Source organism: Artibeus jamaicensis, unplaced genomic scaffold, assembly GCF_021234435.1.
Source record: "Artibeus jamaicensis isolate MK-2021 breed Jamaican fruit bat unplaced genomic scaffold, CSHL_Jam_final contig_391, whole genome shotgun sequence".
In the NCBI taxonomy this organism is placed as follows: domain Eukaryota; kingdom Metazoa; phylum Chordata; class Mammalia; order Chiroptera; family Phyllostomidae; genus Artibeus; species Artibeus jamaicensis.
In genome coordinates this window covers 28477425-28491919 of record NW_026521814.1, presented here as the reverse complement: position 1 = coordinate 28491919, position 14495 = coordinate 28477425, and the positions used below count along the sequence as shown (strand labels likewise).

Here is a 14495-nt window from a genome sequence, read left to right as displayed (position 1 = left end):
CTCAGTGCATACCTCACTCACTGCACTCCTACGAATCTTAAGTCCTTTGTGGAGCAAGACGAGAGTCAAAAAATGGAAGGGCCGACAGAAAGGTGGAAGATTGCTGACTTTTACGTTGTCTTAGCTTGTCTTCAAGTGAAGGATGGGCCTGGACTGCGACTTGTATGCACTTTAATTGGAAGGAAGCAGGAGTAAGGGATCAGGGAGAGTAAAACTAGGAAGAAAGAGAAGCCATTTGTTACCAAGTTGCCTGTTACACGAGGCAAATGGGGTGATCTGCCATGACCTTCTTAGGAGCATGGAGAACACCTTCTGGAATCGTCCACTTGAAGATGTCCAGGGGCAGCATTTATCTGTTAGCTGTCATTTCAGACTGGTGGAGGTGGCTCCAGGAGATGTCCTGTCCACTCTGGCAGCTCATTTGTATGTGCCAAGTGGGCCACCCTGAGATTCCCATGACAGCAGAGAGCAAAAAACTTTTCCTGAGGCAAAACACTGTCATTCCTACACGAACTGAAGGCAGCAGAGAACTGTTCATCACAGCTATGTCTGGGATCAGAGGTGAGGCCTGGAGGATGGGAAAGGGTGTGAGGCACAAGATTTGTCTGATGATAAAGTCAGTGCGCCCTGGACAAGTGGCTCAGTTGATTGGAGCGTTGTCTTGGACACCAAAAGGTTTCGGGATCAATCCCCATTCAGGGCACACACCCAGGTTGCAGGTTCAAGCCCCGACAGTACAGGAGGAAGCTGATGGATGTTTTCTCTCATATCCATGTCTGTCTGTCTCTCTCTCCCTGTTGCCATTACCACCCCCGACCCCCCCCCCCCAATAAATAAACACATCCTTGGGTGAGGATTGAAAAAAAAACCAGTGGAATTCCCGTAAGCCCAGCCTCGCAAGAGTACCAAAGCGGAGGGAGAGGGCCATGTATGCCTGAGTTATCACTGAAAAAAACATGCAGCCTAAAATAGACTTGCTTGTTGGCATTAAAAAACATGTACATGTTATTTTAAAATTCACCCCTCTAGCTTTATTGAAGGATGATATTATTTAGCTAGATGGTGTTCTGGCTTATGAGTGGCTGCTCTTCTTGGTTAGCTGGAGAACCACTACTTATAAAATATTCTACGAGAAATGTATTTGGCACTCCACTATAAGAAGGGAACAGTAAGGGCCTCGCTGCCCTTCTCCACTCACGGTGCTGAGGACACGGCGGTGAGAGCTCAGTGTGCACGATGGACTGAGTGAGGCCTGAAGGAGTCAGGTGTGTGGGGGGTTGTGTGGGAGACCTGGGTCGAGCAAGATGTTTTGTACATTTGTCTTGGCTCCAATACAATAGACCTCATCTGGGTTGCCTCTGCGTCCTAGTATGATAATTCTAGGGTCTTGGACTGTGTATCCCAGAGTCTTGCCCCTTAATCATCTACAGCTACATTGTATCAGGCCTTTGCTACACCCTCCTTCTACCCAAAGGGAAGCCTTTCACTCTGAGAACCCCATTGCACTGTTTAGCCTGAAACTGTGCTCATGTTTCCCTTCACATTCTGTGGTCCACTGGAAATTGCGGAAAAGAGAGTCATTTTGGGTACAACACTGGATGTGTATGAAGCATTCACCTAGTCTGATGTTTGTACTTTCGTCAGTACTGTCTGAAGCTCATTGCAGTTCTTTTTATTTTTTAAGGGCTTGATTAACCAATTTATATTTTTAAGGTAAAGTTAAAATTACCTTCAAGTCAGTTTTTTCAGTTCTATAAGACTGACTTAGTAAACCGAGATGGAACAAAGTAAGGGATAGAAGACACAAATATATACCAGACACACAGTGTTATTTATATTCAGAGGAAATCATCTGCAGTTGTAGTTAAGAAATGATGTGGTCACCGGCAAGCAGGGTCTGCTGCATTGTGGATGAGACGTGATAAATTCACACGGGCTACCGAGTCCTGTGGGGGAAAAGGGACGGCAGGGCTTCTCTCTTAAGAGGAGAAAAAGCTTTGGAGCTCCTTGGCCACTCTCTCAAGGGGAGAGCGCCCGACCCCTGCCTGGACAGACTTTTATTGCTTTTCTGGGCACATTACATGATGGTCCTCATTTACTATGCAGAAGTTCACTTTAGGTGGTTACCGAAAGCAAGGGAGAAGATGCCCCTAATCACATCACAGAAGAAGGATATTTGCAAATGCAAAGGGAAAAGTGGTTGAACTGGTTACACTCATCTTTGGAAGGTTTAGCACAGATTTTAGGAAGTTACTTTAAAGATATGCAGTAAACATTTGCTATGTCGATTCAAGGTGAGAGTTTTAGCAAAAGCAAGTCTCATAGCAGTCCAGGTACAACGCAGGCCCGATTCCCCATGGGAGAACCTATCCATGGGCAGGGGTCCTCTCTGGGCCTACACCATGCAGAACGGTCTCCTTTAAAGAAAGAAAGCTAGACTTTTTGTTAGCAGTTGAAGAAAGTGCCAAATTTTAACAGGGAGATAGTGAGGGGACATTGGCAGTTCTATTCATCAGGGTAGTTGATCTATCTGGCATAACAGGCCCACCCCCAAAATCTCAGAAACTTTACCCAGCAAAGATTACTGTTGCTCCCGTGAGGGGGGAGGGGGCCAGGGAACCCGCAGGAACACCTCACCGCCTTGCCGTGGGTGGCCAGGTTGAGAGAGCAGTGGACGAAGTGCACCAGCTCTTGGCTGCCTGCCCGCTCACTCTTCATTGTCTGACTCAGGGTTTACAGCTATGAAGTAACTGCAGGAGAGGCTGGGGGATGAAGTAGTTTGGGGCGTGTTCATGGGGATTTGAAAATTAAGGCAAAGCCCCTTTAGGGACTTTTGGATGTTTCTGACCAGGGGAGAGGAGGATTAGGGCTATGCCTTAGGAAGGTTGAGGCGACCTTGAGTTATTAGCATTTTCTTTAAGTCAGGTTGCCCAGATTATTTGAAAAAGCTGCTAAACTGTCCTCACAGCTGACTCTAGTTTTCTTCCTCTGTAGCTTGTTCACTGCGGTCAGGACCATTTATGATATAATTCTTTGTATGTCTTTGCATGTCAGTGAGGTTACAGTATAATTTACCATCCAAACTGAGATGCCATCGAGTGAAAGCTCTCCTAAGTATGCTTGAGCAACAGGTGTAAACTGGGACCACTCCACGAACTGGGACTACAGGTCACCCCAAGAGGAGGCTACAATGGTTTTCTGTCGCCAGCCAGGCCAATCAACCCCCCACAACCACGTCTTCTGTCAAATACAGTACCCACCTGTCCAGCTCTCCCTTGGCCCTGACTAGGTTCCTACTCAAACGTGACCTACTCAAACGTGACTACCCCACCTAACTTAGCACTTCTCCACCTTCTCTTTCTACCCTTTTACTCTGTTTTATTTTCCTCCACTGCACTTGTTACTTCCTGACATTACATGATACATTTATTCTGAAATGGCTGTCTGTACCCCTATGAGATGTAAGTTCCACCAAGGGAGGGGTTTTGTTCTATCTGTGACTGAAGCTCTAGTGTCTTAAAGACAACCTGACACATGCTAAGGGTTCAATAAATCATTGCTGAGTAAGAGAATTGTTATACCTTCCACTTCAGTTGGGCCAAGTGCCCTCACCATCAGCGCCAGCATCTCCTCCTGAGTCCCCTGTGTTCCTCCCTCTGCCTTCAATAAGCTCCTTGCTGTCCTCTGTGGAGATCCAACTGTGCTTCAAGACTTAGCTTCCATCCTGAACTGGCTGGTGTGACTCAGTGGATTGAGCACCGGCCTGCAAACCAAAGCATTGCCTGTTTGATTCCCAGTCAGGGCACATGCCTGGGTTGCTGGCCAGGTCCCCAGTAGGGGGCATGTGAGAGGCAACCACACACTGATGTTTCTTTCCCTTTCTTTCTCCCTCCCTTCCCCCTCTCTAAAAATAAATAAATAAAATCTTAAAAAAGAAAAAAAATGACTTAGCTCCCATCCTTTCTTGTTTTGAGACTTTCTTTGACTACTCTGCTCCACACTGTCTCCTGTTCTGGATAGTGGAAGCATGCAGTTTTTCATATTAGCTGGACTGTGCGTTTTGTGGAGGCATAAACTAATATGTGTATATTAGTTTACATATATACATATATATATGAAGCTTTATATATATATATATATGTAAAACCATATATACATATAAAGCTTTTGGGGACAATGCAAATAGTGCAGTGCAGATAAAAGTGTGGCATAAATGCTTCAAAGATGATTGAGAATCTTAAAAATTATCCACATTCTGGAAGGCCTGCAGGAAGCAGAGCACCTGAGAATGTTGACTGTGTACAGGCTGCAGTCAACAAGTGGTGACTGGCATTGGGAGAACTAGAAGCTGATCTGGGGATTCTAAAAACTACTGTGTCCAAGACGTTGACACAGATCTTGGCATGAAATGTGTCGGGGCAAAATTAGTTCTGTGGTTTCTGCTACCAGAGCAGAAGGAACATTGTACGGCAGTTGCTAGTGAGTTGATTCAAACTTCTACGAATAAACCAGATTTCTTCAAGAAGGTCATAACCAGAAATAAATCATGGGTCCATGGCTATGACCTAGAAACAAAGGCCCAGTCGTCCCAGTGGCAGGTGCCTGGTTCTCCACACCCGAAGAAGGTGAGGCAAAGCCACAGCAAGATCAAAACCGTGTTTTGAACAGTGGAAGAGATTCTGATAGAATTGCGTAAGGTCCCAAGTTGCCTCCTATGTACAGTGTTTCTTGTATCTTCTTCAATAAATGTCTCTTTTTCTGGACAGTGTGGTGATTACTGGGAGAAAGAGATATAAGGGGAGTAAATGGAAAATGTAATAAAGATGAAAATTTAAAAAGTCTCTTACTTTTCATGGCATGTGGCTGGATACTTTTTGGACAGGCCACAAGCACAGCCCTCATGTACACAATAGGCACAAAAGTGGTGTAACACGGCTTACCTCATAAAATCTGAAAGAGAATTGAATGAGATAATTTATGTAAACTACTGTAATCCATATACTCATAAAATACAAGCAATAACCAAGAATCATCAAAAAGATAATTTATATTATTTGAATTTTGTACTAAGTCTTAAAAATCTAGTATGTAGCTTACACTTAAGCGTGTCTCATTTCAGATGGATAGCATTACAAGAGGTCCATAGCTAGAGGTGGCTAGTAGGTGCCGTTTTGGATAATGAAGCTCTAAGGAATATGCGACTAGCAGATGTAAGGAGTAGCCCTTCTCTTTAGGTCTAAGAGAGAGTACTCAAGGAAGAAACTTGAGAGATCTAACCCTTCCCTGAAGCTTAGATGAAGACCTCTTGGAGAGGCCGTGGCTGTGGCCCACCTGGGACATTTGTGAGGTGGTCCAGGCCTGGGTGGGAAGTGAGAAAGCATCTGCTGGGTTGCTGGGAAGTTAGAGGGGCTCCCTCTGTGAAGTATGGGAAAGTTACCCTTAGGAATGCCACTGAAACCTGCTGGAGGGCGTCTGCATAGGCCAGGAAGGTGCCCAAGGGCATGGCTGCTGACTGCTGGCAGCCATACGGGCTGGGGGCAGGGGGGAATGTGAGAGAAAGCACTGGAACCAGGGAACAAAGGCCCTTCCTCTTACTTTTTTTCCCATTTTTTTCTTTTTTTATTGTTTAATTACAGTTGTCCCCATTTTCCTCCCATTACTCTCCCCCACCCTACCTGCGCCTACCTCCCCCATTCAATACTCCCCTCCCCGCCCTTGTGTTTGTCCATGGGTCCTTTATACTTATTTTTTAGCACCTTTTATAATGTGAGTACTGGTAGGTAAAGGAGAAATGTTAGAGGGTTCTCAAGAATCACAAAGGAGGGCAAAAAAGGTAGATTCAGAGCTGAGAGGCAATAAATCAACAATTGGCAAGAAGTACAATTCATATTATCTGCTTTATAAATCAAAGTATCATTCTCAACAGTACTTCCTCTTACCTGGAAGAAATTTCTACAGTGGAATCATGCTCTATTCAAAAGAGATAGCAGCACTTTTCTCTGAAAGTTCTTGCTAAAAAGTATAAATGCTATTTATGGCAACTTGAAGGTGTGTTATCTGGAATTCATTTTGAGCTTAGGACGTGTAGAGCCTTGTGGTTGTCAAGAGGACAAAACTGATATTTTAGTGATGGGCAGGGAGGTGGAGCTGAGGAAGCCAGACGCTGACCAGGTTCAGATAAATCCCTAGAAGATAATGTAATTGATAAAAGGCTTTGCACACTTCTTAAAGCTTTCTGACTGGTATTGTTGGGTACTGTCTTTACTTCTTTCCTGGTTGTAAAGAAAGCAATTCTAAGACAAACTGTAACAATTTTAAAAGTCATAGAGTATGTCCTTGAATATTTTAGATAGTATGCCCTTTATGACAAACTGCTGAAAAATTGGTTGAGTGATTCAGTTTTTGCACTAACAGAGTCCCCCCGCCCCCATATTTTTTTGTGCAGGATAAACCAGGCAGCAAAGAAAAAACCAAGACACCAGGAAGAGTTTTACCACAGTTGGCTATGGTAATTTACTTATACACTATTAATGAATTTTTGCTCTTTTAAAAATGTTTATTAGTTTTCAAACTTGTAAGTAACTATCTGATTTTGAATTTTGTGCTCCATTTGATTACTTTCTGATGGATAAATTCTATGAGGTACACATATTAGGAAAAATAGCTGTCTTAATAAAGTAACTGTAAAATATAATTTCCTCATTGTGTAGAGAGTAGCTGAATGTTCTGGATAGAAGAATTTCTAAGACGGACTAGCAGAAAGTATCTCAGTGTTGGAGTCAGGAAATGGAGCCAGGTGACAGATTTGTCCCTAAGGGCTCTGTGACCTGAGATGGCCACTTAGCTCTCTGGGCCCCAGTGTCGGAGCTTGAACATGAGCAGAACTGGTGACCTTTGAGATGTGTTTTCCAACAGTGAACTGCTGTGCCACAGAGGATTCCTTAGATCCTCCCATCTTTTTTTTCTATTATGACTATACCTTGTATTGTCCTATGAGAGAGGCAGTTAAACATTTTCAGCTGATAAGTGCTGAGTCAGATATACTTTACTATAATAAATTTTACTATCTAGCAATTATGTTGTGTTCAGTGCCATTGGATTACGCTTTTGTGACTTCCGGAAGTGAGTGTAAGTGGAGGCTCACTGCAAACATTATTTGTGTGTGTGTGTGATAAAACATACGCCACATAAGATTTACCATTGTAGCCATTTTTAATTGAACTGTAGTTCACTAGCATTAAGAGTATTCGCATTGTCGTGACCCCATCACCACCATCCATTTCTATTACCCTTTCATCTTCCCAAACTGAAACTTGACCCATTAAAGGTAACCCCCTACTGTCCGTCCTCCCATCTCATGGCACCCACCGTTCATTCTGCCTTCTCTGTGTATTCATTCGACTGCTCTAGGCCCGTGCATAACAAGTAAAGTCACGGAATACTTGTCCTTTTATGTCTGGCTTACTTCACTTAGCATAGTGTTCAACCAAAGCATTATTTTTGAAAGATACTATAATAGCTAAGAACAAACTATGAAATTGAATTTGTTTAGAAGAGATTTCTGATCATTTAAAAGGAAAGACATGTTTTATTTAGAAACTTGAATTAATAGTCTTTGATGAAATTATATTGAATATTCCAAAGTGCACATTTTAATAGAAAATATGCTTTATTGATAACTGGATTATCATAATGTCACGTATAGAACTGAGCTATAGTATGATTTCCCTAGTTCTGCAAAATTCATTTTAAATTTTCTAGTTTAAACGACAAGCCTTGAAATGGAATAGACATTTTATTTTCTCTTTACATATTTAACATATTTTAAAACTGAAAAAAATGGCTTTTAGTCTGTTGTGTCTTGTTAGTATAAAGTTTTAGAAATGTAAACTTAACTTTCCTTATTTCACATTGAGTGGCTGAGTTTCCTGTGAGAGCATGTGATAATCCACAATATTTTTGTTGGCTGATGTAAACCTGGTTTTATGTTCATATTTGGCCACATATTACATTTTCGGCATTCTTTGAGTTTTATGTGTTGTAAAGGAAATATGATTTTTAAGATGTTTTTTAAAAATCCATTATTTTTAGAAGCATTTTCTTTTGAATGTTAAGGTTTAGACTTAATTAAATACAATTTTCTGGCAGTGGTTAAGACCAAGAGTGATTTTCATCACAGACCTCATGCTTCTGGAGCTGATCCTTGCTGAAACCAAGGTGACTCGGCTCTGGCGGCTCCCAGCCTCTGTGAGCTGGCGACCTGACTCTCACCTTCTGCACATATCACGCAAAGCACTTCCACAAATCTTAAATCCTTTATGGAGCGAGCTGAGAGGGAAAGGCAGGTGGATGAATAGAAGAGCACTAATGTACACATTGTCTTAGCCTATCTTCCTGTTAAAGAGGAGTCTGAAACAAGGACTTGTAAGTGGGTAGTTTATTTGGAAGCAGGAGTAAAGGACTGGGCACAGTAAAACTAGGAAGGGGGAGAAGCCTGTACAAGCACCAGTCAGCCAGTTGGTCTGCATTTGAAAGGAAGATGTCGACTCAATTGTCAGCATTAAAAAATGAGTACATTTTACTTTAAAATCCTTCTGTCTGTGCTTACTGAAGAGCCACAGATTCCAGTAACAGTGGGTCTGCGGTCTGGTAGCGGAGCAATGGGCTGGAGCTAATCAGTTGTTGCCTTTTGAAAGACTTCGGTGTTCCTCTGCTGCCACAGTCCCTGCCCCTCCAGTGTTTCCTGGCGCTGAAACCAAGTGCTGGTAGCTATCAACACCAGCCTTCATCCGTCTTTTATGATACCTGCCTCAATTGGTGTAAGTACAAGAGTTTAGGAGCCCCGCCTTAAATGGTGGAATAAATGTGTGAGTTTCCAGAGTGATCTAGAGACATTTAAAGCCATGAGGACAGGAAGCCTTTTGGAGCTGGAATACAGTGGAACTCATTAGCACTGGAGACCATCAGAGAGTGCCTCTCATGCAAATGGAAAACTTAGAAACTACTTTCCAATGCCTGGGGGTGAGTAGACTTTCTGGAATGAACGTCCCAGTGGCAGTTACAGGTGCCACATCAAACCAGCAGGAGAGCCTTTGGTAATGCCTTCCAAATGTATGGCCATTCCTGCCCGGGCTCAAATAAGTTGTGCTGTGGAGGGCCTGCGCCCTCTTTCCAGATGCCCTGATTTGTTGGAGAAAATGTCTGTGTTTATAAGTACTCATGTATTTCATTAGAAAAGGGTTTTTTTCTGATCTTGTTTTATTAATGTTATTTAAATTCCACACTGCAGGTTAGTACCAAGCCGCAGTGGCAGCAGGCAGCTCCATCATTCCATCTGAGCACGAAGCAGGACGATGATGTTCCAGAACAGTTTAGGGTTAAAAACGAACAGTCATACGGTAAGAACTTTAATATTCAAACTTAGATTTAAGAAAATTTTCTAGAGGAAAAAAAATCATATGACATTTAGCTAATAGAGTAGTGAAATCGTAGAACTAAAATAACCTTTGTATCAAGTAGAAAAATTTATCTCAAATGTTTTCCTTCAGAAAATGATTGATTCCAGTTGTTTGCTATTTTAGGCTGTTGTAAATGTTATAAAAGCTGACATTTTAAGAATAGAGATGTTTATAATAACACTTTGATATATTGTAGTCAGAACTTTCCTCTGCATCAAAGGGTAAAATTTTTTTCTAAGAAGGATTTTAATAAGTTGTAAACATTATTTCCAAATTCATTTTAGTATTTTTTATTATTGTGACTCATCAGATTGATTACAGTAAATATTAACTTTTCATCATGGTCTTTAAATAGTCTGAAATAGTTTTATATTCTGTTTTTATCATAATTTTAATCTTGTTTATTTTAAGAAGGTTTGATGCAAATGTAATTGAGAATTTGAGTTTATTAGCATATTATTCAAAATATAAAATAAATTAAATAATCTAGAAATAGTGTTTCTATTATGATGACATAAAATAAGAGTAGTTTAACTTCTTGATAGTGAAAGAAAAGTAATTATACTTATGATAACTTGAGAACTTAAAGCATGTAGTTTTAGCTTACTTTTTAGATGACTAACTTATGCTTTTCAAAAATTTAGCCGAATACAAGGAATATGTTGGAAAAAAGGGCACATTACTAGACCAAGTTGAAGATAGTCATGCTGGGCCATCTACTTCCAAATCAAAGAGCAAATATCCACATAAGGAACGAGAAGACTTTAGAAGCACTCTTGTTAATATCATTATGTAAGTTCTATAAGCTAATCAGTGTGTGTTATCCCTGTTAGAGCCTATCTAAAAATATAAGAATTCTGTGCATTGCTAAGGATGCCCCAAGGCCTTGTTGGAATGAGGTCAGGGTAAAATAAAGAATGAAAGATTGAACTTAACCCTATTAAGTGTATCCCTTTTTAAAATATCATGGGTTGAAAAGGTATAAACATTAATACTTGATGTTAGCCAGAGAGCAGAATGTCTAGGAACTCTGGTTGTTGTCATAGTGGCTGGTGAAAGATTTGGGACAGTCTTCCTTTTCTCCATCTCATTGGTTCAGGTGATGTGGTGACTTGCCTGCATTGTGGGTCTCCTTGTTTCGAAAGGGAAGGAAGTGTGGTACATTGGTGAGCACTTGTGAGCAGAGCCTGGGCTTGGCTGATCTGACCTTTAGATCCGTGTATGGAGAACAGTTCAGTGTGCACAGTAGTTCCTTTTTGCTTGTTTCCTCACAGCTTCCGGCTAGTTATCAGTAGTCTCTTTCTTTCACTATAGCTCTCAAGGTGTATACTGTGCCATTTGTGAACCAATAGAGTTTGATGACACATTTCAGTAAGCAACTTACCCACAGAACCCTGTTCAAGTTTTTTCCATGTGGTGCTTTGCTGGGTGGATGGCTGTCTTGAAGTGGGAGGGTGCAGTGGGTACCGTGTGCTTCCAAAAAGAAAGGGTGTTCTGTGGAGCTGGACTGTGGGCATGTGCCTATACTAGAGTGATTTGGAGTTTGCTTTTGACAGGCGCCGTTAGGAGCTTACTAGCTTGACTCACTTATGTCACTTTCTTTGATTAAGCACTGCCAAGTCTGTCAAACAGTGTAAAATCCACAGTCAAAACCATGGGTGGTAAGCCTCTGGTTAAAAATTTTTAGAAGAAACATTTTCTTTACACACTGTCCTGGCTAGAACAGATGATCTTTCTCGACCCCACCCCCTGTGCCTGTCATTACTGGTCCTAGTATGACTGAGGATAGAACCCATCCTGAGTTTCAGCTTCATACAGGGGTCTGGATTTGAATTCCCCATTTCACTCAGGCCCACACTGTCATCTCCTGATGCATGGCATTAAAGTCCAAGGCACACCCCTCCAAGGGCAGCCATGGCCTCAAGATTTTGCTGATTTCCTTATCTTGCCATTCCAGTTTTTCTTCATGAGTATTTTCTTTCTTTCTTGTGAGCTCAGCTACTATTCCAGGAGAGTTTTGTGACAAATTATTCATTCAATACTTAGAGAATGGCACTGGGAGGTTTTACAGATTATCCTTGCTGTGTTGTAAGAAACAAAAGTCTCATTCATTTTATGTCATTTTTTAGTGATAACTTTTATAAACAGGACATGGGTGGACTTACTGAAATTTAATCTGACAGTTTCCGTACTTCAATAGTATATTTAATGCCATTCATAGTGTAGAGTTAGGGGTATTTCTTATAAATGTGGGCTTAACTCTACCAATTTAGTTTGTATTTTTTACTCAGTATATGTTACCTTTGCCTATTTTTTCTGCATTTTGTTGAATTGAATTTTCTCTCTTCTCCTTTTATTCCTGTTGACTTAAAAGCTATCAAATATATTTCTGTTCTTTGAGTGGTTACTCTAACATTTAAAAACCACATACTGCAATTTATTTTTTAAAGTTTAAAATTTATTTTATCTTTTCTTCCTGAATAAGTACAAATAAATCTTAGTTCTAATTCAGTTCTGAACTATCCTTTGCATTTTCCATATGATTATTGTTTATTTTATTTCTACCACTTCTGCATATTTTTAAGTTTACACTAACTTAGATTTACTAACATGTTTTCTAATTTGTTAGAAAATTACCTATGCAGTGCACTCTTCATTCTTTGTTCTTCTTCTTCTTCTTCTTTTTTTTTTTTGCTGAGTCTTATTCCTTAGTTCTTTTATTAGGATCTGTGGAGGGTAAACTTGCAACTTTTATCTCTGTAAAGATCTCTATTTTGCTGTTACTCTTAAAAAAATTTTTTTTATTTAATTTATTTTTCAAGTACAGTTTTCTGTCTTTTACTCCCATCCCAGCTCCCCATGCTCCCCACCTCCCTCCCATTTTCACCCCCCTTAGTTCTTGTCCATGTGTCCTTTATACTAGTCCTATAAATCCTTCCCCTTTTTCTCCTGAAATTCCCTCCCCTCTCCTCTCTGGTCTCTGTCCCCGTTCTCTATTTCGGGTGTCATTGTTTTTATTTCGCTTGCTTGTTTTTGTTTTGTTGTTTAGCTTCCTGTTAAAGGTGAGATCGTATGGTATTTGTTTTTCAATGCCTGGCTTATTTCATTCAGCATAATGCTTTCTAGTTCCATCCATGCTGTTGCAAAGGGTAGGAGCTCCTTCTTTCTTTCTGCTGCTTAGAATTTCATTGTGTATATGTACCATAATTTTCTGATCCATTCATTTACTGTTACTCTTGAATTATTGACTTAGCTATCTATAGAATTTAAAAATAATTGTAGCTTTCACACTGAACATCTGGAAAACATTTGACTGAAAAACATTAATTTATTTTTGGCATATGTTATTTTTTCCCAACTTTATTACAGTACACATGACAGTTAGTGGGAAGGAATATGTTATTATACAGCATCACTGACCCAGATAAAGCTGAGAATCACACATTCAATGATGAAGAGGTTAAAGTTATCCTAGAACAACTTATTTTTCCTAGAGATGTGAGCTATGTCTTTCCACACAGTGGAGCCCCAGAAGTCACAAAATGTGGCTTCTATCTGGTATAGATTTTGAATTGGATTATGGCTAGAAGATCATTGTATTATAAGAACCTTTATCAATAATAAATACAAAAGAGCATATGAGCTTCTCTGTCCCTCACTGTTTGTTATATGTCTAGAAATCAGATGAATTGTCCTTTGAAGAATGAACCTGTCTTCTGCAAAACTACATTTAAAGTCTTTTCCATCAGTGCTCTTTTAAATCCAAAATATATAAATAACCATGTATAGTTTAGGAATAACTCAAGAGTACTCCTTGACGTCCAGTCAAGATGGCAGCATAGGTAAACATGGCTCGCCTTTTTGCACAATGACATCAAAATTACAACTAAACTATAGAACAACCATTATTCAGAACTGTCACAAACTGAGGTGAATGGAAGTCCTGCAACTACAGAATTAAAGAAGAAACTGCATCGAGACTGGTAGAAGGGGCGGAGACAAAGAATGGTCATACAACCGCAAGTGGCAGATAAAAATCTGGAGGGATATCTAAAGAATGAAGAGTCCCAGCCCCACACCAGGCCCTCCTAACCCAGGGTTCCCATGCCAGGAAGAGAAGTCATCATAACTTCTGGTTGTAAAAATCAGTGAGGATGAGGCTGTGGAAGACAGAAATGCTGGACTCCCCGGCAGTTCCTCTTAAAGTGCCCGTACATAGACTTACTCAGATTCACTCCCTCTAAGCTCCAGTATTGGGGTAGCATTGAAAGGCACCAGAGACATACAGGGAGAAACTGAATTGTCTGGCAACAGAGCAAAAGCTAGGGGGCAGCTTTCTTCCAGATAGAAGTGTTGGCAGAGCCCCTGTACGTTTTCTGAGTCCTCCCACCACAGAACCACGGAGCCAGCAGGCAAGCGTCATATCTGAGACTCCATCAACCTGGTTCACACTGTTTGCCCCACACTGGTGATTCCCTGAGGCCCTGTCCCACCTAACTTTCAGGTCCACCCAAGCTGTTTAGTGTGGCTTTTCCATATGAATGGCTTGTCTTGGCTCATGCTTCGTATTTTCCTAAATTCTCTCAAAAAGCAGAATTTGGCCTCAGTGAGCCCCATATCTCTCTCTGAGTTGCTCCAGGCCCAGCACTAGCAGCAGCCAGCTTCTGTTCACAGCTTGGCCTCTGCTGGGTACCTCCACACCTGGGACAAGTAGTAGCCATCAGCAGATCACTTTTTAGGTTATGCTGTGTGACCTCTGAGAGAACACAGGTAGCAGCTGACCTTGGACATGCCAACAGCAAACAAGGCTCAGCTGCAACAGGAGAGTGTACACAGCCCACACAGTGGGTGTACCTCGAGTACCAGGCTTAGGTGATAGGGGAGGCTGTGTCACTGGATCCTACAGGATACCTACTACATTAGGCCATCCTGTAGGATAGCCAGGAAGGTGTAGCAGCTCTACCTAATACACAGAAACAAACACAAGGTAGCTGCCCAAATGAAGAGACAAAGAAACACGGCACAAATGAAAGAACA

At 41.1% G+C, this 14495-nt stretch overlaps 1 protein-coding gene across 1 annotated transcript in view; it reads left to right on the top strand.

Annotated features, from left to right (window-relative positions):
• DNAH7 (dynein axonemal heavy chain 7) overlaps positions 1 to 14495 on the top strand; it is a 221069-nt gene that overhangs the window by 7364 nt on the left and 199210 nt on the right. Inside the window, exons 3-5 of the mRNA XM_053665233.1 lie at positions 6446 to 6508; positions 9290 to 9398; positions 10103 to 10250. Coding sequence (XP_053521208.1) covers positions 6446 to 6508; positions 9290 to 9398; positions 10103 to 10250 — 320 coding nt within the window. The remainder of the gene's footprint in view (positions 1 to 6445; positions 6509 to 9289; positions 9399 to 10102; positions 10251 to 14495) is intronic.